The following is a 24,619-nucleotide window of genomic DNA, read 5'->3' as shown; positions in this document are numbered from 1 at the left end:
GATCATATCAAGATGCGCTTTAAAAGAAAAAAATGTATTAACAGTAAATGATTTGCACATGAATATGTTATTTCTTAATAATTTTTCCATGTATATTCATTGCTTATTTCTTGTACTAATAAAAAGATGATGACGACTTCTTCCTGGTAACTTAAACAACTGAATATTGACCATAATATTTGTGCACATGTTTATTCATCTCTGGTCAATTATTCTGGGGACAGGTGGCTGGGAAGAGATAAAAAGTGCTATTTTGTTTAGATAGTTAAGATGTATATAACAGCAATTAAGGCTATGGCTTAATTTGATTTGCCATTTAATTTTCAGTGCTAACAGAATCATAGAAGCCACTTTTAATTCAGAATAGAACAGTTTTCTTTCTTATGAGGAAAAGATATCTCTGCTTTCTTTGCAAGTTTATTATATTGCATATATTTGGAGAGAACACACCACCCTAGATATAGAGGATAAGTGGCATTCACGAATTGTGATTACTGGTCCTACTACTCGCTTGCTCAGTGACCTTGGACAATTTTTTAATATTTTGTGGTATGGCTTCCTCGCTGCTGGAATGAGACACTAATACCCATCTCCCTGGGGTGTTCTGATTTGTAATTAATTGCTTCAGCAGTAAGAGAAAAGTGCTAGAGATGTGCTGAGCAGAAGACCCTACAGAAACCAGACAATTAACACTAAAATAAGAACAGTGAAAATTAGAATAAATTTTCTTTGGATAATTCAATTTCTCCTGCCTTTCTAGTAAGCCTCCAAACTTTACCCTCCATGAAAAGATGAACGGAGAAAAAAGTAGTGAACAATGATTGGACACTTTGCCCTATGCAATCTAATGACTGAAGTTCAACTAACATTGATAAAATCAGGATTTCACCCCATAAATCCACCCAGAAAAGACAGTTGCACTTTCCTTGTGTCATAATGAGACAAGTATGTTTTATTTTAGACAACAAAATCAAGGATAGAAGGTTTTGTCTTTTTTTTTTTCTTGTGTAAAGCAGAGCATCTGCTTAATTATTTCCAATCTTCTGCCTTCTTGTTGCTTAGCTGTAAAGCCTGCAACAAACACAGGATCTTCTGACTTGGTGTCTACGCATTTTATAACTTCATGAGAGAAATAGCTCAAGTGGGTCTTTCAAATCACAAATAGTACATTTCTTATTTGGAATGTGGAATCTTGTCAGAAAACAAAAAAATGTATTTGAAAAAGACTCAAAGCCACGATACATACTAACACCATGCTAAATGCCACTTATTTTACTAAACCTACTGCATATACAATATATATGGTTGAAAAAGGAGAAATGCTAGGAAAACCTTGTTGTTTAATAGTCTATTTTCTGAACTCAGCTGTAACGGTTTTTAAATCGTATTGTCCTATGTCCCTATGTGCATAGAATGTACAGTATCTTCAGTAGGACTAACAAATTAGACTACCTGGATATTCCAAATCTACTTCAGTATTGTGAGCTGCCCTGGCTTAAACTGGTAGTGGAGAATCAGAGAAATCCTACAGCTGACTTGGCACTGGAGCTGATGAGAAGTGCTCATGCATCCTTGGGTTAAGTAATGGCAGGAGAGGAGCAGTAATGACTACTAGAAAAATAATTTCTTACAAGGCTTCAGACACTTTTGCAGTGAACATCTGTCTCAGACAGGAAAGCATCAGAATACACAGGCTTGGAAAATTGCAACAAAGGGAGAAAAGATATTATTAACAGTCTTTCTGTGAGGTAGGGTTGAATGTGACAGTGTGGAAGTTTTATTTTCCTCTTATTTTCAGAAAAAAATTGGTTTTGTGTTACTTCATGGTAATATATCATGAAATGTGTGGTGATACAGTGTCTCTGGAATAATATAGATGGTCAACACTACATGCACATCAGTATTACAGGACTTATGTCTTAGATTCTCCAACTCCATGGTTTCCACAGTAAAAGGCAGCGAAATTACCATTTGAAATACTACATAAGAAAGTTCTGCATGATTTACTTATTATTATTCTGTCATGGAAAATAACTTATAATTCAGGAGTAATAGAGAAAGCACAACAAGTTGTTATAAATTAAAAGCACTCTCTTGTGCTATGTTTAGATTTTTTTTCTGTGTTGTAGCATAATAACTGAAATACAAAAATTTTAGCATATACAATCATTTAAAAGAATGTGACAGGTTTAAATATGGAACTTGCTAAAGAAATATAGCCTAATTAAAACACTGATTTGACAAAAAAGCAGTAGCGTTAGTATCATCCCCACAGGAGCTGTCATAGTTGAATTCAAAATGGGCTCCTTTTTCTGCAGACTTTGAAAATCATGCTCTTTTGAAAATCATAAATCCCTTCTGAGGGAATGAATACTATTTGGGAGACAGTTAAGGTGATTCCTCCAGTAAAAGAATTGATAAAATTTTGCAGAAAATCAAGGAAATGCTTTTGACAGTTCATTCTTTCTCATGGAGTAGGAACTGGATTTCTGATACCCTAGTAAGTATAGGAATAACTGAAATAGAAGGTTAAAGGAATGCTAATTTATTTAGTGTATCTTCTGTCCATGATTCCTGTTTCTAGTGCAAGAAAAATAGAGTGTTATACAGGTAGACTTACAGGCACTTCTGAGTTCCTAGGGCTGGGTGTATACATGCCTCCCGCGTAGGGAAAAACCAGATGCCTCTGTCACCCCAAAATAAAGGTGGTCAGGCAGGCTCAGCATCTTTTGGGACAGAAGCATGACATATGTAGTAGCCCGGACAGCTGGGAAAGTATCAGGACTCAGGTGTTATAGCAATATAAGTACCTAGTGCATACAAATAGGAGAGATCTGTAGAGTGAGACAGGTGATGCGGAGGACCTGATGTTCACACTATATGGATTTTAAAGATTTTGTCCATTCCAGACTGGCCCTAGGTTGAGCCTCTGAACTGAAATCTCATTAACAGTTGGGAGTACATCTTCAGGTTTAGTTTCAAACTAGAAGTCATGCACTTTGAGCCCACTCAGTGATGTGAAAAGAACAGTGATAAATGGAGACAATTGGGAAATTGGCTTCATAGGAGGACTCCTGTTCCTGTCTTAGTGCAGAAGCACCCAGCATGTGCTAACCTGCCTGCCAGGTGCTCTGTTGAGGCACAGGAGAAAGACTTCACCACACTGACACAATCTGCTTCCTGTTGCCATTGAGAAGCCTAATCAATGGTAGGATTTATTAATTATTAATTAATGTGAGTAAAGATTTTTCCTGTAATCACAAGCTATATGAAGTCAAATGCTGTAATGAGGAGAATCAGACCTATATTTCTTACATCTGTATATCAACAACTTCCTTATTTGAGCACTTAATTTCCTACATTTGAAGACTTAAATCACAGAATCACTAGGTTGGAAAAGACCCCCAGGATCATCGAGTCCAACCATTCCTATCAGTCACTAAACCATATGCCTCAGCACCTCATCCACCCGTCTTTTAAAGACCTCCAGGGAAGGTGACTCAACCACCTCCCTGGGTAGGCTGTTCCAGTGCTCAATGACCCTTTCCGTGAAAAATTTTTTTCTGATATCAAACCTGAACCTCCCCTGGCAGAGCTTGAGGCCATAAATGGGACTAGTTAAGAAAAAAATAGGTTAAGAAACCCTTAGCACCCTTCATATAATGTATGTTAGGACCAGTGACCAACAATACCAATTTATTATTAAAAATGAGGAAGGAACATGGACTTCATAGCTAAACAAACCTCTTATTTTCACTTACAGAGAAAATGCTAAGAAGTGCTTTTCCAAAAATTACAAATATTTTTCTGTAGACATTGCAGCATGGCTTCATCTGGCTTTGTCACTGCCATAGACTAATAAAGACAGAATTTATTTCACATTAAGATGGTCGTTACTTGAGTTGCTCCATGAAATGAATGTATGTTTCATAATGAAGTATGAAAATGTAAACATTCTTAGGTAATGTCTCTTCAATCAATGTACATATAAGAATTCATAAGTCTGAACCCTCCATACACTCTTTCCTCCCCAAAATTCATTCTATATTTATTTTTAATTTCAATTGTTCAGCAGAAACTATCATTGTTATTCCACAAGATACTCGATGATGTTAGGGGTGCTGGTTGATGAGAAGCTCGACATGAGCCAGCAATGTGCGCTCACAGCCCAGAGGCCAACAGTGTCCTGGGCTGCATCAAAAGAAGTGTGGCCAGCAGCGTGAGGGAGGGGATTGTGCCCATCTATTCCTCTCTTGTGAGACCTCTTCTGGAGTCCTGTGTCCAGTTCTGGAATCCTCAACATAAGAAGGATATGGAGCTGTTGGAACAGGTCCAGAGGAGGCTACAAGGATGATCTGAAGGTTGGAGCAGCTTCCATATTAGGACAGGCTGAGAGAGTTGGGGTTGTTCAGCCTGAAGAAGAGAATGCTCTGAGGAGACTGTATATTCCAGTATCTGAAAGGAGTCTACAGGAAAGCTGGAGAGGGACTATTCATAAAGTGATAGGACAAGGGGGAACAGGTATAAACTGGGGAGGGGCAGATTTAGACTAGACATTAGGAAGAATTTCTTCACCATGAGAGTGGTGAGACACTGGTGCAGGTTGCCCAGGGAAGCTGTGGCTGCCCCATCCCTGGCGGTGTTTAAGGCTGGGTTGGATGAGGCCTTGGGTGACCTGATCTAGTGGAATGTCCCTGCCTGTGGCAGGGGGGCTGGAAGCAGATGATCTTTAAGGTCCCTTCCAACCCTAACTATTCTGTGATTCTATGACTCTATACACTCTTCAGGACAAACACAATATTAAAAAAAATAAACAAGGTAGTAAGAAAGTGGAACATTGCTGTATATTTTTAGTTGGTAGCACTATAAAACCCTATAAAGAATTTGTTAACAAAGTGCTGTCTTTCTGAGTAGAGCATGACTTAGTAAACTAATTGCCATCACAACTGCAAAGCTCTCATATTGAGTGGTCGGTAGGGAATTATTTGTGAAATAGTCAGTTAAATCATTGTGGCAGCATTTTACAACTTAAATGGTGTCTTACATTAAAAGGAATTATACCAAACAGTTACACTTTCCAATTTTAATTAAAGATGGAATTATTCTAAAACCAAATACCAGTTGTTTACAACTGAGCACTAAACTGGGGTAAAATATGCACTACAAAATGTGGCAACTGGATAAGACGTAAACATTTGAAAATTTCTGGTGAAGATAGAACACATTTAAATAATGTCTCCTTGCTCCAGTGGCAGCACATGCAGTAAACAGTCTTGCAAGCTTTTCCTGAACATGAGCAGGAATGTGAATGGGGTTCCCTTTTTGTGTAGTAGACAAGTTACAGATTAACCTTCCTAACTCTTGCCTAGGAACTTTGGCATATGGTGTTATCCTGACTTCATTGTGGTGATTTAGGAGGTTATAGATTTTAACTGTCTCCTTTCACCTTCTACCTATGGTTTCTGATTTTTTTTTTCAGTAGTAGCAACAGAAGTCCATGTGTACTGGGCTCTCAGATACTGCAGTTCATGACCTGGCATTAAAAAATAAATCATCACCATGTTTAGGTAATATACAAGGCAGTATATGCACCAGGCTATGAAAAAATAGCAACTAACTACAGGCACAGTCTCGCTTTCTTCCATCCTTGCTGTGGTAGTTTCAAACTTTGGAAGCAGAGGCAGAAGCCTCTTCAGCCTTCTGCAGCAGGAACTGGCAGAGCTTCTCTGCTAGAGTCCCCAGCTTTTGGAATAACTAAGACAGAAATAGTTAACGATAAAAAACCCCTTGACTGTTCTGGCTCAATGCAGAAAAAAGATTCAGATGAAACAACAGTGAGACAGAATGTAGCTTATAAGGTATTGCATGCACCTTGCTAAAAAGTCATATTATCTCTGTTATCTTTCTACAGTGGCTGAACACCACAACACTTGTCTTGAGAATGTTGGTTTCTCTAAAAAAAAAGGTAAAGAGAAAGAAATGAGAATGTGAACGGTTTATAAACAGCTTGTCTTTTACAGTGGTCCTGTCTAGTGAATATGCCTTTTTGGACTTAAGCATGATATTACATATGCACAGGAAATGCTCTTAGTTACTCAATTTTCAGTTATACTTTTTATCTTAATTGCTTAATAAGACAAATCATTGAATTCATGTTTTCCCTAGATAACTCCTCAAACGACAACAGTGCTAGAAAGGAAAATATAAAATTACTAAAGTACAGTAAGAGCAATGTATATAAATGTTTGTTCATAAACTAATCCAATGCTAAAATATAAGCACCACCATCAGATTAAAATGACACCGTCATCTTAGTTTGGAATCCTAGATTTAAACTCATGTCTGCAGGTATCAAGACCTTCAGTGACATAAGTATCATAAATGCTTACTGAATGTCATCAGAGATGAGGATGCTTGACCTTTTTGAAAATTATACAGTACTTTAAGTGACCGGCCTTTTAAAGCACCCGCTAAAGATATTTCTTTGTCACTCACATAAAAATGCCTATGTCCATATGAAGATTTTCAGGCATATGTACAAAAATGTATGTTCCTCAACCTAAAACAGTGATCTTAAAAATCCTCTAGCAGTAGCTGCATAATCCTGATCCTATTGAAAATTTGTAGGAATTTCATAATGCCTTAGTAAAGTATTTCCATGTGCCCAGGGGCTGCTGCAGGGAATGCTTTGAAGTGTCTCTACTTTGATCCGTCTGAGAGAGACTGGGTGGCAAGGGTATCAAATTGCAGCAGGGTTTAGCTGTCTAACTGTATAAAAGGTTTCTGTGGTAGGAATTTTCATTATGGAACATCCCTAAGTCATGGGAAATAGTGGGATTTTACATATGTCCCTCTCAATTGGCTCTGCTGTTGTCTTGGGAGGTTCCTTGGTTGGAATTGCAGCAGTTCAAATTCTCAGGAGCCTTCACATAAAAAAAATTGAAGAAGGAGTCAAGGTATTTAACTCAAGTTGTGGATTATACAGAGATAAATAGTGTGTAAGAATTCATCTTGCACAGCTTCGGTTAAGTAACTGAGGCCCTTTCTAGCTTAGTAGTTCAATCTACTCAAAATAGATGGACTTCCTGAAAATGACACGACGTTCAGAAGGGCTGCTCTGAAGCTTCACTGTGAGTTTTGCAGCCCTACCGTGAATGTTCCATAAATGTGTAAATCAAAGGGACTGCTGAGGAAACAGTGTCCCCAGTCAGAGCTCTCCAAAAGATCTTTTAAAAGGGGCATAGAAGAAGCTTTGAGACAAAACCCACCTGCTGCTTCCCAGGAGCCAAGATAGAAAGAAAGAAGAAAAGTCATAGCAGACAGTTCACACGGGAGTGTATTATACCTTAAGGAAAAATTGTAGGTGTGAAGTAGCATTGTTATTTGGGTGAATCTAATTACTGAAAAAGGAGAAAAGAAAACCTTCTCAGGACTGAGAACTGTCCTCCTTAAGTTGGAAGCATGAGGGTGCACAGGAGAAAATAAAGAAATGCTAACCTAGTCAATTTTTGATAATTCAGATACCGTTATTGGAAGGCACAAGAATGAAATTATAAGTCATTACACTAAGCATCCAAGACACAACAAGAAGACATCAGTTATATATCCATGTACCATTTTTGTCTGTGGTCTCATCCAGAGTTTGGGGAATTCTGAATTACAAAGCTATGCCAGAAAGGATTTTAAAGGAGAAATATAGTCTTATTGTGGAAGGTAAAAGAAGGTATGAAACTGAACTGGGGTGAAAGAAAGACTTGATTTTTACAGGATGGTGCAGTACTAAGGCACAGTTGATTTTGTACAGTGGGATGGATTCAGAAGACTAACAATGAATTGTAAAACATCCCGAAAAGAAGCAGAGAACTGGGAATAGTTCTAGAAGCAGAGAATTAGAATAAAAACTACATGAGGATAAGAAAGGGTGGCTGGGTAGGACGCACTGAAAAAGTTGGATACAGAGAGAACACCAGTATATGTGCCAAGAATTCAGGAAATTAGAAAGTTAAGTGTATATTCTGTAGCTCTACATACTCAGATTACCTCCTCAGATGAATAGAGATTACTCTGGCATGAAGGAATCTCACTCACAGGTTTCCAGGGCACAGAAGTAGCAAACATACTTACGCGCTGAAGCAAGTGAACCTACAGCGGCACAAACACTCAGACAGAAATGTATCTGATTTCAGAAAGTACATACATTTAAAGTATGTTACAGGTTACTGATAAAACTATTCAAGAACTTTGTATTCAAATACCAAATGTAAGCAAAAAAGCAAGTCCACAGTTATCAACTGCGTATTTTGAGACGAGTCTAGCAAAGCAAACCGAGGTATTGTGAGTTTGTTTCAGCTGCTGAATGTAAAAAAACCCAAACCGTAGCTTCACGCAGAGCATAAATTTAGTCACAATCCCACTCTCTGAATACTTTGTAAGCCTTAGCTAATTAGTCCATTTAAAACCCCTGCTGGGAAAACAAGTAACATTCTAGTTTTACAAATGAGGGATTCGAGGAAGAGTGACATTACTTTAAATATGTTGCCCAAACACAGAGATGAGATTCAGCATGGGGAAGTTTAGTTAAAAGTGAAGGAGTGGTAATTCTTACTGCTCAGCTCAGATTTGCTTTTCTGCATTGCCGAAAACCTTATCAATGCATTTGGGAGGAGAGGTGGAGAGGGATCTGTAGAAGTGAGGAAAGGTCTTTCAATGCAGGTATTATAAAAGCACATACAAAAAGGAAACAAAGCAAAGGGGAACCGGACCACACACATTCATATGGATGAGTTGTTATTACTACTTGTTTAGTACTGAAAATGTGCTTGACTGCACATTGTATTATCCAAATGTATTATGAGTACTGATTATGCAAAAATTATTCCTGACTATGCAATGCAATCATTTTGACATCTCAGTAATGTCTCATGATTTCTGTACAAATACAAAGGGAACTGTGTTTGCATTACAGTGACAGCTGTAGGAATAAAATTGTTTCTTTCAAGCAGCAATACATACATAACCCCTTATAGTAACTTTTACTTGCAGCATCACTCCCAGCAGCTCTCATTTTCACCCAGTGCTTTCGAAGTCACCATATAAATTTACAATGCTTTACTAGTAGTAATAAATCAAGCATGAAACCTCTGCTGAACATACTAGGGTTAATCTTAAAGCTGGCAATAGTCAGTGTTGCTCTATTAGTTCAGGGAAAATGACAGAGAGAGATTCACTGTGCCATCTCATGGCAATGCTTATTGAAAAATATTGATAGGAAGAGATAGAGTAGATTCAAATTCATCATTGAATATATTGCTAATATCAAAGAACAGACCCAGACAATGGGCTGTACACATTGGAGTAATACTTTTTTCCTCCTAAGGCCTCTGTTCCTGTGAAGTGGAACTATTCCAGTTCCTCTGGACTTCTGGAGGACAGACTTTGGACTGTTCAGAAGAAGGTTGTAGAGAGGTGGGTGTTGGTCTCTTTGCCCAAGTGATAGCACGAGAAAGAATGGCCTCAAACTGTGCCAGGGGAGGTTCAGATTGGACAGTAGGAAAAAATTCTTCACTGAAAGGGTTATCAGGCACTGGCAGAGGCCACCTAAGGAGGTGGCTGAATCACCATATCTGGAAGTATTTAAAAGACAGGTAGATTAAGTGCTTAGGGATATGATTTAGTAGTGGACAGGTACGGTTGGGCTTGATGATCTCAAAGATCTTTTCTGACCTGGTGTTTCTATGATTCTTTTCCAGCTCAGACTCAGAATATGTGGGGAGGTGGAAAAAGTATGGCACCCCTTCTACTCATTCTGCCTCATGCTGCATGATATACTCCTTCACCTCTTGTGGCACTGGGGGCTCCCATTGTGTTACAGCATGGTCTCCTGCTTTCATTAAGTCTATATTTCAAAATCTCACAAAACTTTCTGGTTGAAGCGATGTATACAACAGTACAAGATGCATAGTATTGGTGACATGTCGAGCAGAATGAAGCTTAACACTGAGAAATATATTCAGGCAGTAATCAGAAACTTCAATGCTGCTGTTAAAGCTGATTTATGGTTGTGATTAATTGGCTCTGTAATTTTGATCAAAATTGATCTGTCCAAGTTTCTAGTCCCATTTTATTAAGTCAAACACACCCTAAAGTTACACAAATCCATTCTGCTTGGTCTTTGTAAAAACAGAGAAAGAATGAAAAGTATACAGAAGAAATTTCTCAGTTGTCAGTGATAGATATTATTCTTTTGATTTCACACTCTTACTGGATAGAATAGACCTTACCGTAGCTGTCATAAGCTTCTTCGCTTGTTCCGTGACCATAGTCATAATATTCAGGCACACTGTAACAGATTCAGATAGCCATGTTACTATTATCATAGGTAACCAACTCAAAACAAAAATAGAGAACAAAAAAAGAAATATATTTTAATACTTTTATATGATAGCATAGTCCAGCTAGCTTCCAAACAGTGAGATTTTTTAAAATATGAAGAAAAATGTATCAGTGATGATAACAGGTATTATATATCACATCTCTTATCTACTGAGCATAAGCCAAAATTGATCCTAAATATGTAAACCTAGGAAATGTGAGAAACACCAACATAAATTCTGTTTGCAACAATAAAGTCTGAAAAAAAGACCACACACTTTAATATTCACTATTGTTAAACTGCCAAAAGAGGAACTAATCTCATTTATTTGTAATTCCAAATATTTATGCAGTATCAAACTCAGCAGTTTGTTTTCCCCAAAGTTCATTGCATTGTACTGTGTGGGAAGTGTAAACTACTTTTCTCTACAAAGATCACTGACAGGTTTTCAGCTTTCTTCCTTAATAAGGAAATATGTTTCCACTGCTTGTGAAGAGAAAGCTGGTCCTTCACAGCCCTTGTCCTTATGCAGTTATTAGAAAGTTTTATGCGCAACCAACAAAAAACATATTGAAAGTAGTGAGGCTCAAAGAGGGGAAAATCAAACTTAGGAGTCCAAAATTTTTTTTTTACTGCTTTTTGTTAATTAAGAAGGATCATGTATGGTTCTATTAAGATGCTATCAAAAAATTTCAGTTCATACTTACACTGATAATCAGCAATCTCCAGGTGCTACCTGGAGTGGACACCCAGAAAATCTGCTCTCTAAGATGTAGTGAAATGGAATTATTCACACTTTTTCTTGACTGCTATTATTATTTACCATTTGCACTGTGTATTGGCTACCTCATACCAAATTCAGAACCAGGCTACTACTGCTATAAGGTGATAGGTAGAAACAAGAAGAAACAGCCCCTGCCCAGAAAAAAATTACAAGCTTCAAGGATTTTACTATATAATTGTAATTCTGTTTGCATTTTTCTTCTGGTAACAACATTTTCCCTGTTATTAACATTTTGTTGTTGTCAATTTTCTTTTTTCTTGGACATTACGTGAGATGGACTCTTGCAAAATGAACAGAAGGAATCAATCAGCTAAATATCCCAATATTTATAGCATTATTGCTCAGACAATTTTCCATATTGGATTATTGTTTTAAAAATATTAGTTTACACCTAAAAGAGAAATTTAGTTGACAGTGGAGTGGAAGTAAAAATATTTCAGAAATGCAATAGAGATAAACAAGCAATCTATAACAATTATTTTTTTAAACTTATTTTGACTTCTTTGTTCACAAACTGATTGTAATCAGATTTTTAATTTCTCAAACATAATAGCTAGTCATAACTAATCTTAGAATAATTTCTGAGAATAAATTCACGTGTTGTATCTCACTTGAGAGCACTGATTGTGTGTATCTGATAACTGACAGTCAAGCTGTTTTGATCATTAGGAAAAAATTCTTCCCAGAAAGGGTCATTGGGCACTGGCAGAGGCTTCCCAGGGAGGTGGTTGATTCACCTTCCCTGGAGGTGTTTAAGGCACAGGTGGACGAGGTGCTAAGGGATATGGTTTAGTGTTTGATAGGAATGGTTGGACTCGATGATCCGGTGGGTCTCTTCCAACCTGGTTATTCTATGATTCTATGATTCTGTGATCTGGTACATGCCATATCCTGACTGGCACAGCTCTTGTAGCCAGTTTTCAGCTACAAATATCTGGAGGGTTTTTTTTGGAAATGAAAATGCAACTATAATTGTTGTGCATTAATTTAGTAATTTAGCCAGAAGTCATTCATGCAAGTGGATATTACATTGATGTCAGTATCTCAGACAGATGAAATTCATTTGCTGAAGCAGTTGCAGTAAGTAGGCATACGAGTGACATGAATGAAAATGAAGTTAATATTTTTAAAAGTTTTTCCCATTGGCATTTGAGCTCTATAGGACTTAATGACTGTAGAGCATTACCTTCCAGGATAATGGGAGCCATCCTGTTGCTTGAAAATTAATCGTATAAAAATATACAGCATCCTATTGAATTGGTACAAGAAACAAAATGAAGAATATATCTTTTATTTGTTGAACATGTACTATTTTGCAATGTTTCTAGCAGCCAGTTCAATAAAACTGCAGGAATATGCAAAGTGAACTAAAGCACTGGAGGCATCAGGGTTAAATCATGTACCTAGTTATATGAACAGAGCTCACAATTTAGACTTAAGAAATTATTTGAAATGTTCAGATCAGACAGACGACACATGACCCAGATCTGGCAGACAGCAGTATGAAAAATCTCGTGTAATGCAATTTAACCAGCAGCATTTTGGCACTGTCTGCTTTTCCAGCTCAAGGAGGGTGTTGAACAAGTGAGTGGAGCTACAGGAGGAACTCCAGAACTCTCATCTTCTGTCAGTGGATACGACGCTAATATTTCTTCCTGATACATTTTTAGAAAACAAAGCAACTGCATCTAAAGGTCAGCTTTAAAAGGAGTGCATTTGGGACTCAATCCAAAGGGCAATAAGTTATCAACAGCATTCCTGCTTTCAGTGGTCACCGAGTAGAGCCTTGAGTTATTACCATCAATAATCCAGCAAAATACAAGCAAAATACAAGACTTGAAAGAGGAGGTAAAAATTCATTGTTACATTATTGTTGTTGTATGTTTTTATTAGAGAAAAAACACAATCATACAGACTATAAGGATGTGAGATAAAAACCCTACATCGTGATCATTCTGAATCGAAATACATTACAAACAGAATACAAAGGTAATACACAAACCATTAAAATAAGAAACAAGGTGTGTTACAACTGTAGAATGGAGTTGATTTGTTAGTGCATATTTGATGTCTGTGAGCACAATATTTAATACATTTGTAGAAACACGTAATTCACACCATAGTACATGCTTGTGATCTAAGTTCCCCAACTTTATTTCCCCGAATAATACATATTTTTCACAGTTTTGAGATAAAATTGTATTTCAAATTCCTTGCCAAGTCATATTAAAAACCTTTTTGAAAAATACGTAAGTGAAGAAAATTTATTTCTTAGTATGAAATACTTGATTTAAACTCACATTTTGTGCCACATTACTTATCCATTAGACTTCTCTATTTTAAACCTTTCTGAATATTGACTATAATCAGTTACACGTATTTATTTGTAAATATTTTCCTCTTTTTTTTTTTTTAGCAAAATGAACAATGAATGGTGTTTATATAAAAAACAAGTGATAGAATATGGTTTTACATACATAACTTGTTTTTTTTAATTACTGAACTACTGAGATATATAGTTCATTTGGATTTTGGGCAACTGTGAAATGAAACAATCAGCAAATGCATTCAGCATAAATAAAACTTGTTTATGCAATTTTAAAGTTCTCAGATAGTTCCTGGAAAATACAGTGATCATGAGCTCTAGAAACCTCAGGCTCTCTTGGCAGTGCTAATTGGAAACAAGACACCATTATCTGTCATTAGCATTCATTACTTTCAAGCAACTTGAAGTGCAATTTACTTAAGTACATGCACCCACCTGAAAGCAGGATGCAATACATTTTATAAAGCAGATAAGATTAACACATTAACAACAACTCAGCTTGTACTTGTAAGTTCTCAAAGCTTTAATACCAGATTTCTGAAACACGGAGGTCTTGATATGCTTTGATTTAGACTTTGGTAACCTACATGTACTGTTGTGGATGAATTTAGGTATCTGGGACTACGAATCTTACATGTAATTTAATTATTTTTATATCTCAGATGGCTTGGATGTGAAAAGCTCTGATATAATTTTTCTCTGCACCTAATATGTGTGATTCTGTCCCAATTTGTGTTCATGGGCAAAAAGATTAATAATACATAGCCTATTAATCTTGATAATAATAATCTATTTATGCTTATTTTTAACTTAACATCTGTTTTTGGTTGGTGTTTTTGAATCAGCTACTTTTAAAGATTTGAGATCAAAGTTTCTATAAACCTGAGATGTCTTCTTTTCATGCAGATAAAGCCAGATCAGTTCCAAAAAAAGAAAAAAAAATGTTCCTTATTTGAGAGATAAAGGCCCCCTGAGGTGTCTTTAAGCTTGAACTATCGGGTGCTCCTATTATGTAAGAAAAGCTCAAATACAGAGACTGTGCAGCTAGACAGCAACCTGAAAATTCAACAGAGCTTTTAACCTCTCATTAACTGGGACTTTTTCAAATTGACATTAGGTAACCAAAGCCAATCCCAGTTTGATAGTGTCAACACCCATGGGAAGCAGCATCGTTTTCTATCCAAAAGGCTGTGGAAAATGATGCTTTTAAGTGGCTTTTAAGCAAAGGAGTGTAAACAAGTGGGTTGTTAAGATTGAAGCCACAACCCTCTGACTCTTGTGTTAAGAAGACATCTGGGGAAAGGGTGATGTTCACCACTCAAAGATAAATGGCAATAGGTATAGGAAATCACAGCATTAATGAATAGACTGCATTAGCCTTTGAGCAATCTCTTCCTGCACCTGCAGGAGGCTCCTGGCAAGAACCCGGGGTTAGCATCATTGCCATCTGGTTCCCTGGCTGCTCTTACAGCTTCTGTAATATAAGAACCGAAAAACTCAAGTACTACTTGTTCCCTCAGGTTTTTTGTGTTTATTTTTTTTCCTTCCTTTCTCTTTTTTTGTTTGCTGGTATTGCATGATGAAAGATGCATCTAACTCCTTTTTCTTTTATTCTGGAGCACAGAATGTTGTTGCAAACACACAATGGGCCCACTAAAGCCAAAGCTGAAAGGTACAAGAAAGGGTTCATTTACTTTAAACACTTCTAACATATGAAGCTGTAGAGATGAAGTGTGTTCTGTTGTCTATCCTAAAAGATCCTAAAATACTTAAAGTGTTTTATTAAGACCTGTTGAGCTAGATTTAATAGATTTTTGTCTGTAAAAACATTATTATATCTTACTTATCTTTCTTAATGTTTTAACTTTCTAACTAGCAGAGTACATTCTAAAATATTACATTATTCTGTTATTAGACAGTCTTTGGGAAAGAGCTAGTAAATTTAGAAAAGAGGCTTTTGATCAATCTTGAAATTCTCACTCAGTCATTAGATAATAATCAAGCTTCTTTTCTGAAATACTTTAATTGGTCCAAACTAGAGATTAGGCTGATGCTAGTGAACTTTCACAAGTTCCACATTAGCCTTTGAAGAAATAAAAATAACTCAAGAACCAATATAGTGTTTTAGGTTTGGCACTCTTTGAGGAGTGATTCCCAACCTTTGTCAGCTTGCAGTCTTCATCAATACTTTAGACAGATACAGGTTAATGACATGTTAACACTACTTACAGCAGTATCTCAGTCTGGGTTAGCTTCAGACAACAGATTCTTGAGTCAAGCTAATACCCAGAGTAATTCACAAATATTCCTACAGGTGAGATGCAGGATTTTATACAATTCTCATTCTTTTTCGCTTCCTGAAATGGATTCTTTGAGGTGTTGGTCTCCTGTCACTTGTTCTCTCTCTCTTTTTCTCAATATGCTTCTGTTGAGTAAACCTCAGAGTTTACAACTTTTAACATCAATAACTGATACAATCAAATCCTCAGCTCCTATGTTGACAGGATCCTGTCTAATGCTAATGCAGCTGGTTTATGTAAGACTGCATTTGTAATGCTTCTTCTTCCTACATGAGGGAGGGAGCCAGCAGAACTTAACACATAGTTGCCCAAGTAAGAAAAGCTGTTTACACAGAGCTGTATGTTTCTGCTTGGAAAACAAGTGAGCAAAGCTTGCATTCCCATGAACTACAATATATGCAGTTTTTAAAATATAATTTTTCATAGTGGAAATATGCAAATAAAGAAATAATCCTCTTAGGAATCTGAAATTTACTGGAACATCTCCACTTAACAGAGCATTATAGCTATAGGAAAGATGAGCAGTCTTTTGAATAAAGGAACTTCTTATAGGGTTTAGACTATATAGTAACCATTTTAGTGGATAAAGACTCTCTTTCTCTGAAAGCTCATTTGATTCTATCTGAATTTTTTAACAAAGAAGACTATCTCCATTATAATACTCCTTGGATTTATTTAGTACGTTTATTTATAACGCCTAAAGTTAAACTAGATCTCATCTGTCTCCAGCATTTTCCTATATTTGGTTTCATGAAACTACAAATTTGAATTAAAAAATGAAATAAATAATGAAAGCCATAGAGTTATACACACATAGGAGTGGACAGCCATCCTGATTGCAGGCTGATTTTGGGTTCTGAACTTGTTGCAAAATCTGAAATAGAAACCAGCCTGCCATTTATCTGCCACAGCCACAGATGCATGGGGATTTTTATTCAGGTATTCTCCATTCTACTGTAGTTTTCTCATAGACACAGAATTATGACTGAGTATTTCAGAATTTCAGGAATCCTACCCAGTTTTAAAGGAAATACTTTTCTCTACTTCAAAGTAATGAAATTTGATTCAATTTTGCTCATTGAATTGAATAAATGAGAAGTGGCATTTGAAAACAGTTTCTGATGATGAATGCTGTAAATAGATTGCTATGAAGATACATAAAATGTCATATTCTGGGCTTCCTGGCTTGATTGATTTCAACAGGTTGGAAATAAAGTACAGGAAAATCTTTATTTATGAACAGGTGGATATAAGCACAAAGCCAAAATGAAATATGACACGTATAAATACAATGCATACTGGTTAAAATGTGAGTGAGTACACAGTAAGGAAAATAATAATGAATATCTCTTTTTACAAAAAAAAACAGTGTAACCCCTCTACTTAATGCAGCTTTCATTGTATTTATGTGCCTGTATATTTTACTATATAATAATATTTTGATAGAGAGAGAACTGAGTAAACCTCTGATAATGTCAAAAAAAGATTGAATCGTGTGATAATCTACTAAATAAATTAATGATTACTCATAGCCCTCTATAGCTATCATTTTTAAAATGAGGACAAAATTGTTTCATTTAACTATGCATAGTTCCCTCCACAAATAGTGCTCAGGAACTTTTTAGAACGCAAGTAGTCAAAAACAGTGGGACTGGTTGATTAAATAACAGTATCTGATCATTGCTTTAAGCATTTACCAGACTCATTCTACATTCAAGGAAGATCATTGACCTCTTTCAGTGTTTTCCTTCTAAATGCACGAGAGAATATGAATCTGAGAAACACCAATTACTAAAACTCCTCACAAAGACATTAGGAAAGAGAGTACGTACCTGCTTGTGGCAGGGGGGTTGGAACCAGATGATCTTTAAGGTCCCTTCCAACCTAAACCATTTTGATTCTGTGATTCTATGTGAATACGATGGTGCATTTCTCAATGGAAAATTTAAGTCTTTGTCTCAAGACTGTTAAGGAATATTTGCTTCCTAGTTCTTTGGCATTCAAATAAAGAGCAGGAGATCTTATTTTCACCCTGAGCATGTCTGCCATCTTTTGCTTGGAAATTCCTCCACAGAAGTAGAGCTGGGCATTCAGTTGGTAGGAGCACAGATATTTGGATGCCCAAGGGAACACTGAACTGCAATACAAGTGGTGGGTACAAACACACGAGAGAGATTATAAGCTTTAGGAACTTACTAGAAGTCTGCCATCCTTCTCCCGTGGTCCCCAAGATATCTATCAGTGAGCAAGGTAGCTGTCATTTGAAGACTGAATCAAGATATAGGGATCAGAACTTATCTGCTGTACAACAGCTGCTTGTTACTGGCAATGGTTTTCTCATTTAACTGTTCTAATCAGATTTTGAAAAGTTTTCAAACGAACTTTTCCTTCAAAAAAACATAAAAAAGGGTTCTAGGCAAAATGGAATATAAAAGTAATTTCTGTCACGTAAGTAGAAGCTTTTCAGGTATTGTGACTCAAAGATCTTTGAAGAATTCATAAGCTTTTCGGTCGTACAACACTAGCAAGTAATATGCTGATCAGTTACTTGGATTTCTAGACTTTAAAGTGATGTCATTGAATTAGTGTTGTTATATCATTTACAGGGACAAAGATGGAAAGGTGGCTTCTAAACTGTGTGGCTCCAAACCAGCTATCACATCAGTAAAAGCTTTAAGCAATCTGAATACTGCTGCTATCTATCCCTTAAATCTATAGCAGAAGGTTTTCAGCAGCTCATTCTTGCAGAATTGTGGCAGATTTATTTATTCTTCTCATGACTACAGGTGTCAGCAAGAAGACTGGTAAAACAGGTTTTGTGTTGTAATCTGCACTAACTATTGTTGTATGTACCTTGGCACTGTTCTAAGAAGTATGCATCAATACTTGAAAATAAAAGGAGCATCTAAGATAGTTTATGCTTTACATTACTTGGTCATCATACTAATTTCCTTTGTAGTGGCAAAAAAATTAATATAAGTCTTCAGTCTCTTGATACTTTTGTATAATTTTTGTATAATAATTTTGTTCAACACCAGAATTCTGTTAGACAACCAGAATTTAGCTCTTACAAATTTGCAAGTAGCAAGTGCAAAGGAAGTGGAAGATGTAAATGGTTATCAGGCTAATTTTTTCCCTTACCTTCCTTCTACACCACACAATGGACATGTGTACAGGTAATGGTGATGTGCAGAGATGGCCATTGTTTTCAGAAAGGGATTTTTACTTATGAATAACATGTCTAAGATTTATATTTTTAACCAAAGTTGTCAGACTAGAGGTTCAGGAGGTAAATCTTTCTGGCAGAAAGAGTTTGAGTGTCCTTGGCCCGATTTCCAAGTGCTTAGAGAGTAGTCAATTGTTGAATAACTTCTGGTGTGTCTGGGCAGGCCAAGGTACTTATCACTGAACTGCATAGAAGGGAGGGGAAGAGAAAGAAAAAGAGGTTTCTTTGCCAAGAAATGCAAAGTGCAGTGCAACATTGCCTATGGGAAGTAAGTCAAACCTGATGTCTTTCCCTGCCCATTGAAATAGTTGTCTACTTGCTTTCTTTGGCATCAGAGAAAGCTTTCATTCTAATTACCTTAAAAACTATATTTTGACATCAGTATGAACAAATTTCTAAAATGAGCAGGTTTTCTAAATGCCCTTGCTAAACCTTTAGTCTTTTATGTAATACTCTAAACAATGATTATAGACACGTTTGGGAAAGGCAGCCAGTTGTTAATTTAAATCTTTGTCCTAAGGTTCCATCTTGTGTTCTAGGTAGTCATTATGAGTCAGGAAGATACAAGGGAAAACAATTACCCTTAGAAACAAAGGAAGACATACATCATGCAATATAGGCTGTAGCAATAACTGTAATTTGTCATAGCCCATCATTCTCTTCTTCCTAAAATGTCTCTTCAAACATAATAAGGTACAGGTGACACTTACCATAGTTAGAATCCTGCTCTTCTTTCTTCAAGTTGATCATTATGCCCATTTCAAAGTGCTCCTGAGGTGCCACTTAGTTTATTCAGCCATGCAGATTTGCAGGTTTCATTCCAGTCTGATTCCGAGACTCTGTCATGGTCTCTTCCACAAGTGACCCCATCCCCCTGTTTTCAGTCTAAAAATCAAACTGCTGTCCTGAAGGACAGAGCTCTTTGTCTGAAAGGGTGGCAATGGTAGAGTTCATTACAGAAGGACCTATATAAAATATATTGCTGGGCCTGCAATGATGTCCTTGAACTTTAGTACAAATCTTCAGACTATCGTGCACAGAGGGACAGCATTTATCTCCATTCGCATCTGGATGTTCCTGGGACTGGGTATTTTTGGTGATTCTTCTACAAAATTACAGTACTGTGCTCTAGCATCGTGTCATATGTTGACAGCGTGTTCATTTTCTCTGCTCTTGTCAGAGTCTAATTTATAAAAGAGTCTAAATAGGACTTCTTGGGCAATGAGGACTAAGGGATCCCAGAAAGACTAGATATGGTCAGAAAGCATTGGCTGACCACGTAAGAGGGATGGGTGGTGGCAGGTTACCCAAGCACTATCTTCACTCTGTGCATTGGGTGAGTAGGAGAACAGGACACGACTTAGTACATACTCTGCTCTAAAGCACACTGAACTCAGCTTGAATTCATTCCATCCATTCCATCCTGTCTGTCCTCATCCCCCCAGCCCCGACACATACATCCGTGTGAAGAAATGATGAGAGTAAAGGTTGGTCAACATGTGCGGTAAGACATTCAGACAAGAGTTTTTATCTCCACTAGGAATTTTCATACTAATTCCTTAACAAGTCATAAGAAGCAAGTGGATATTCTGCCTTTAATATGAACAGAAATCTTGGAGCGTGTATTAAGTCACCGACTACAATATTTTTTTTTGTCTCACGCTTTGGAATTTCAGTCAGTCCTGCAGAGGGCGGTAATGATTTTTTTCTCTCTGAGTACAGACATCGTCTACGAGCTTTGTTAATATTTTTTTTCTGTAAATCACACACTGGATGAGAGGAATAGGTACTCTGAATAGGTACTACTTATCTTCTTTGTCAGATGTGTGCATGACATGTCTTGCTTATATGACTGGAGTATACTAGTAGCCAAAATCTGACATTGGGAGAACACTTTTTCATATATACATTTAACCAAACATTTTGATAATCCTATTTAATTGTATTGTATTATTTTGCCTCAGTAGGGAGGTACATCTGTGAAGTTAATGGCCAGTAAAGTACAGAAATCCAAATTGCATATCTAATGGCCTATTTGTTCTTTAAATCTTTGAAATGAGTAGCGTGTTTTTCTGAAAGTGTTCTATTTGAAATCAATAGACTACTAGTGCATTGAGCACCACTCAACATAGATGACTGTTTGTCCTCTCATGTATTACAAAAGGAATGTTGTGTATTCTAAATAGATCAGATATCCTGGAGGTAGCTCACATTAGAAGAAAACGCAACCGATGACTAAGCTTAATAGCTATTTAATTGCCAAAGTTATGTGACTCTTTATAAGTTTTCTTTCTTGAGTCAAATTATCACTGCCAGTTCTAGCTTTATTATAATACATCCCTCAAACTTCATATATTTGTCATTTAGTTGCCTGCAACATCAACTTGAAGAGAAACCACAGGTTAATTCGGATGATATAAAGCAATGTCATAGCAGAGGGATTTCCAGCTAATGATTATTTTTACACCAGAGGCAATATCTCTAGTGACAATTTACTATTGTAGCAAAAGACGTGTTAAATTCTTCTCAAAAAAGCTGGAGTACATTTGACAACAAGAATACCCACCTACACAATGACGTGACAGCTAGTGCAGCTAGTAATGTATAATTACTTAAAAGTGTCATTAAATTATACTTGATGGGGTTCACATTTAGGTGTGACAAATCCTTTTAAATATACCTCACTGGTTATAAAATTACTTCCAAAGTATTTTTTTATCAGCTCAAGTACCACTCACTACAACAGTCCTGGAGCTGAATGTAAATCTGACAGGCATTTTCATCAGCAAAGTATTCAATGAAAAAGATGGTTAAACAAAAAAGTAAGTTTAAGGTCGTCTGGTCTTTGGAGTACAGAACTCTCTATGTCTACATTGCTTTCTTGCCCAGTGAGAATCACATGAACACAGTTAAAATCTGTGTCTTGTTAAAATTTCATTTGCCTTTCCACAATCTTACAATTATTCTTAGCAACCCATAGGAGCATTTTCTGAATAACTGTCTGAAGCAGTCTTACATCCCTCAGCTCAGGTATGAAAAAGATGTCCTTTCATATTTAATAAACATGGACTAACCATCAGATCAATTTATGAGTGTGTGGTATATGCATAGATAAAAAGCAATCATTTCTGTTACCTTATTTTAGTAACACAAATCATAAAAGATGTTAATAGAATTTTCCCTATTATCACATACAGTAAGGACATAAAATAAAATTTAAAAACTTGATTGTTTTTATCAATTCTGAGAGTTGTTGAGAAAGTAACTGGCTGAAAACATATAGTTCCAGCCTTACTTCAGGCATGCAATCCCCTTCTGCAGCTTACCTTGAAAACAGGTGTCAAGCAATGGCAGCTATTTACCATTATGATATTTTAAAAAAAATTCCCTCTGGTTTTGCCCGAAACATTGTAAAACACAACGTTTTTCACATAAATGAGATGCCCCTGACAACTTTGCGATAGTAAAACAAAAAAGTACAAACATATCAGAACAACATTAGGTAGGAATATTAAGTAAATCAATTGCTTTTCTTAAAAAAAAAAGTACCACTTAATTCACAACAATTTAAAATGTATAGCTGTTTGCATTTTTTCTTCATTTGAATAACTTTGTATATAGACTCTGACAGCCATTATTACATTTTAACAACTCTGTGAATTTTTTTAGAATTTAACATGGAAAATAAAACAGGAAATTTATACAAAAAGCTAAGAGAAAATAAGTGTTCCTCTTTGAAAAATTAATGTAAAACTACAAATTCTTACCTTTGTGTTTGGGTGGCATAACTGTTATCATATGCCTCATAGCTTGGATCATCATATTCACCCCCATATCCATCATCATATCCCTAAGGGGAAAACAGAACAACAAAGCTTAGAAGGGTGATAAATCAAAGCATGTTATCAAGCTGCAAAAGCAACCTGCATCAACATACACGTGCTATGTTTGCCCTATAGAATGTAAAACATGCAACCTACTAGTGAGAATTGTGAATTGTGAAGAATAATCTGTACGCTGCAAGGATAAAGATATCAGTTACTTATTCAAGAGCTCAGCTCATTCATTGACAAATTGTGGTGTATTGTCCAAACCACAGTGCTTCAGTGGGATCTGTGTAGAATACTGATGAATGACAATGAAAACAATAATTTCCTAGCAATTTGTTATATAAATAGTTCCATAAATACCCAGAGGTGAAATGAACAAAAGACAGGAAAAATATACAACATTATTAAGAATGCTACTATGATAAGACTGTATACTCATTCTATTTAAAAAAAAACCCAACAAAATTGAACAACTAATGGGTAACATTATCTGTGCATGTTTGTGGAGGAAGTATTAGATTATGATTTTATAACTTACAGTAGGAATATTTTCCTTCACGGAGCATCCTGCTCTTTTTGAAGGCATGTTTTTCTATGACAATTAATGAACACCTTGATACATGTTCCTCCCAACTAACGTAAGGGTCCTGACTGGAGGGCTCAGACAAATGCTCCGTCTGCCTCAGCTGTAGAGACACAAGTAACTTCAGAAGGTGGTTCAGCTAGTCTGATGCCTGAATCTTCTACTGGGGGACTCATGGGCCATTATGATCCATTGTAGCTGCCACTGAAACAAAGAGTTCTCAGAGAACCGACAATAAATAAATAAAGATATAATCCAGGGGATGGCTTTTTACTCCATGATATTCCTTGGCACTGAGGTCAGACTGACAGGCTGGTAGTTTCCTGCATCTTCCTTCCAGCCCTTATTGTAAATGGGCATGAAGTCCACACAAACCTCATCATCTTCTGTTTCAGATGGAAGTTGACTTGCCTCCATTAGTATAAACTCATCGAAAAATGTACAGGTTAACACATATCCCTGCAGACTACAGCGGTCTATTTAACATTACATAGCTAAATACACAATCTTCCTTCTAGGGACAGGATGAGAGAAACAATGAACCGTAGGAGACAGATGATAGTCGTGTTGATTACTATGCTACTGGGTAGGAACCTGCTGTGAAGATTAGGGTGATGCAAGTTCCTATATAAAGTTGAATGGCTAGAGGAAAGGCATTTCAGCATGCTTACCCACCATGAGAGAACAGGAAAGCCAGCAATTATAAATTAGCTCTCTCAGCTTCTTGATGCCTGAGGTGGATCAACATTTAGCACCAGCAGGGCAGAGAACACTTGTTAATATTTGACACTTCTGCAGGTTCATGTTACAGATTTTAGCAGCCTCCCTAAAGGCTCAGAGCAGGTCAATACAGTGCAAATAGTTTGAGTGGAATGGTTGGAAAGCAGAGACAGAATGAAAAAGCACAATGTGTCTTTAATGAAGAAAAAGTATCTTCTGGATAATGTTCTCTTATTTGTGTCAATCTGTATGAGAACTATTCTAATTCTACAGATGAACTATTTTTGTACAGACTACCATTCTTTCAAAGTTTAATTCAGTGTATTGTACCCAGACACTCTTATCCCAAAGAAGCCTTCAGGCATCTAGAATTGAGACCCAAAACAGCTCCCTTCACATCCTTGAAGTACCTCAAACTCACTATTTTACTTCTCTTTAACTTTCAGCTCCCCAGAACTTATGTTAATGTTCGAAGGTA

The 24,619-nt window shown here is 36.5% G+C and overlaps 1 protein-coding gene across 4 annotated transcripts in view; it reads right to left on the bottom strand.

Moving 5' to 3' along the window:
- Positions 1 to 24,619, bottom strand: part of KHDRBS2 (KH RNA binding domain containing, signal transduction associated 2) — a 358,444-nt gene that overhangs the window by 25,919 nt on the left and 307,906 nt on the right. For all 4 annotated transcript variants that reach the window (XR_011336927.1, XR_011336928.1, XR_011336926.1 and 1 more), the window contains exons 7-8: positions 22,776 to 22,858; positions 10,281 to 10,339 (exon numbers count right to left, since the gene is read on the bottom strand). Coding sequence is in view for 1 of the 4 variants with exons in the window: in XM_069851484.1 (XP_069707585.1) it covers positions 10,281 to 10,339; positions 22,776 to 22,858 (142 nt within the window). In the remaining 3 variants the exon portion in view is untranslated. The remainder of the gene's footprint in view (positions 1 to 10,280; positions 10,340 to 22,775; positions 22,859 to 24,619) is intronic.

Source organism: Phaenicophaeus curvirostris, chromosome 2 (assembly GCF_032191515.1).
Source record: "Phaenicophaeus curvirostris isolate KB17595 chromosome 2, BPBGC_Pcur_1.0, whole genome shotgun sequence".
NCBI classification, from domain to species: Eukaryota; Metazoa; Chordata; class Aves; order Cuculiformes; family Cuculidae; genus Phaenicophaeus; species Phaenicophaeus curvirostris.
Note: the sequence above shows the minus strand (reverse complement) of the source record. Positions and strands in the feature narration are given on the sequence as shown.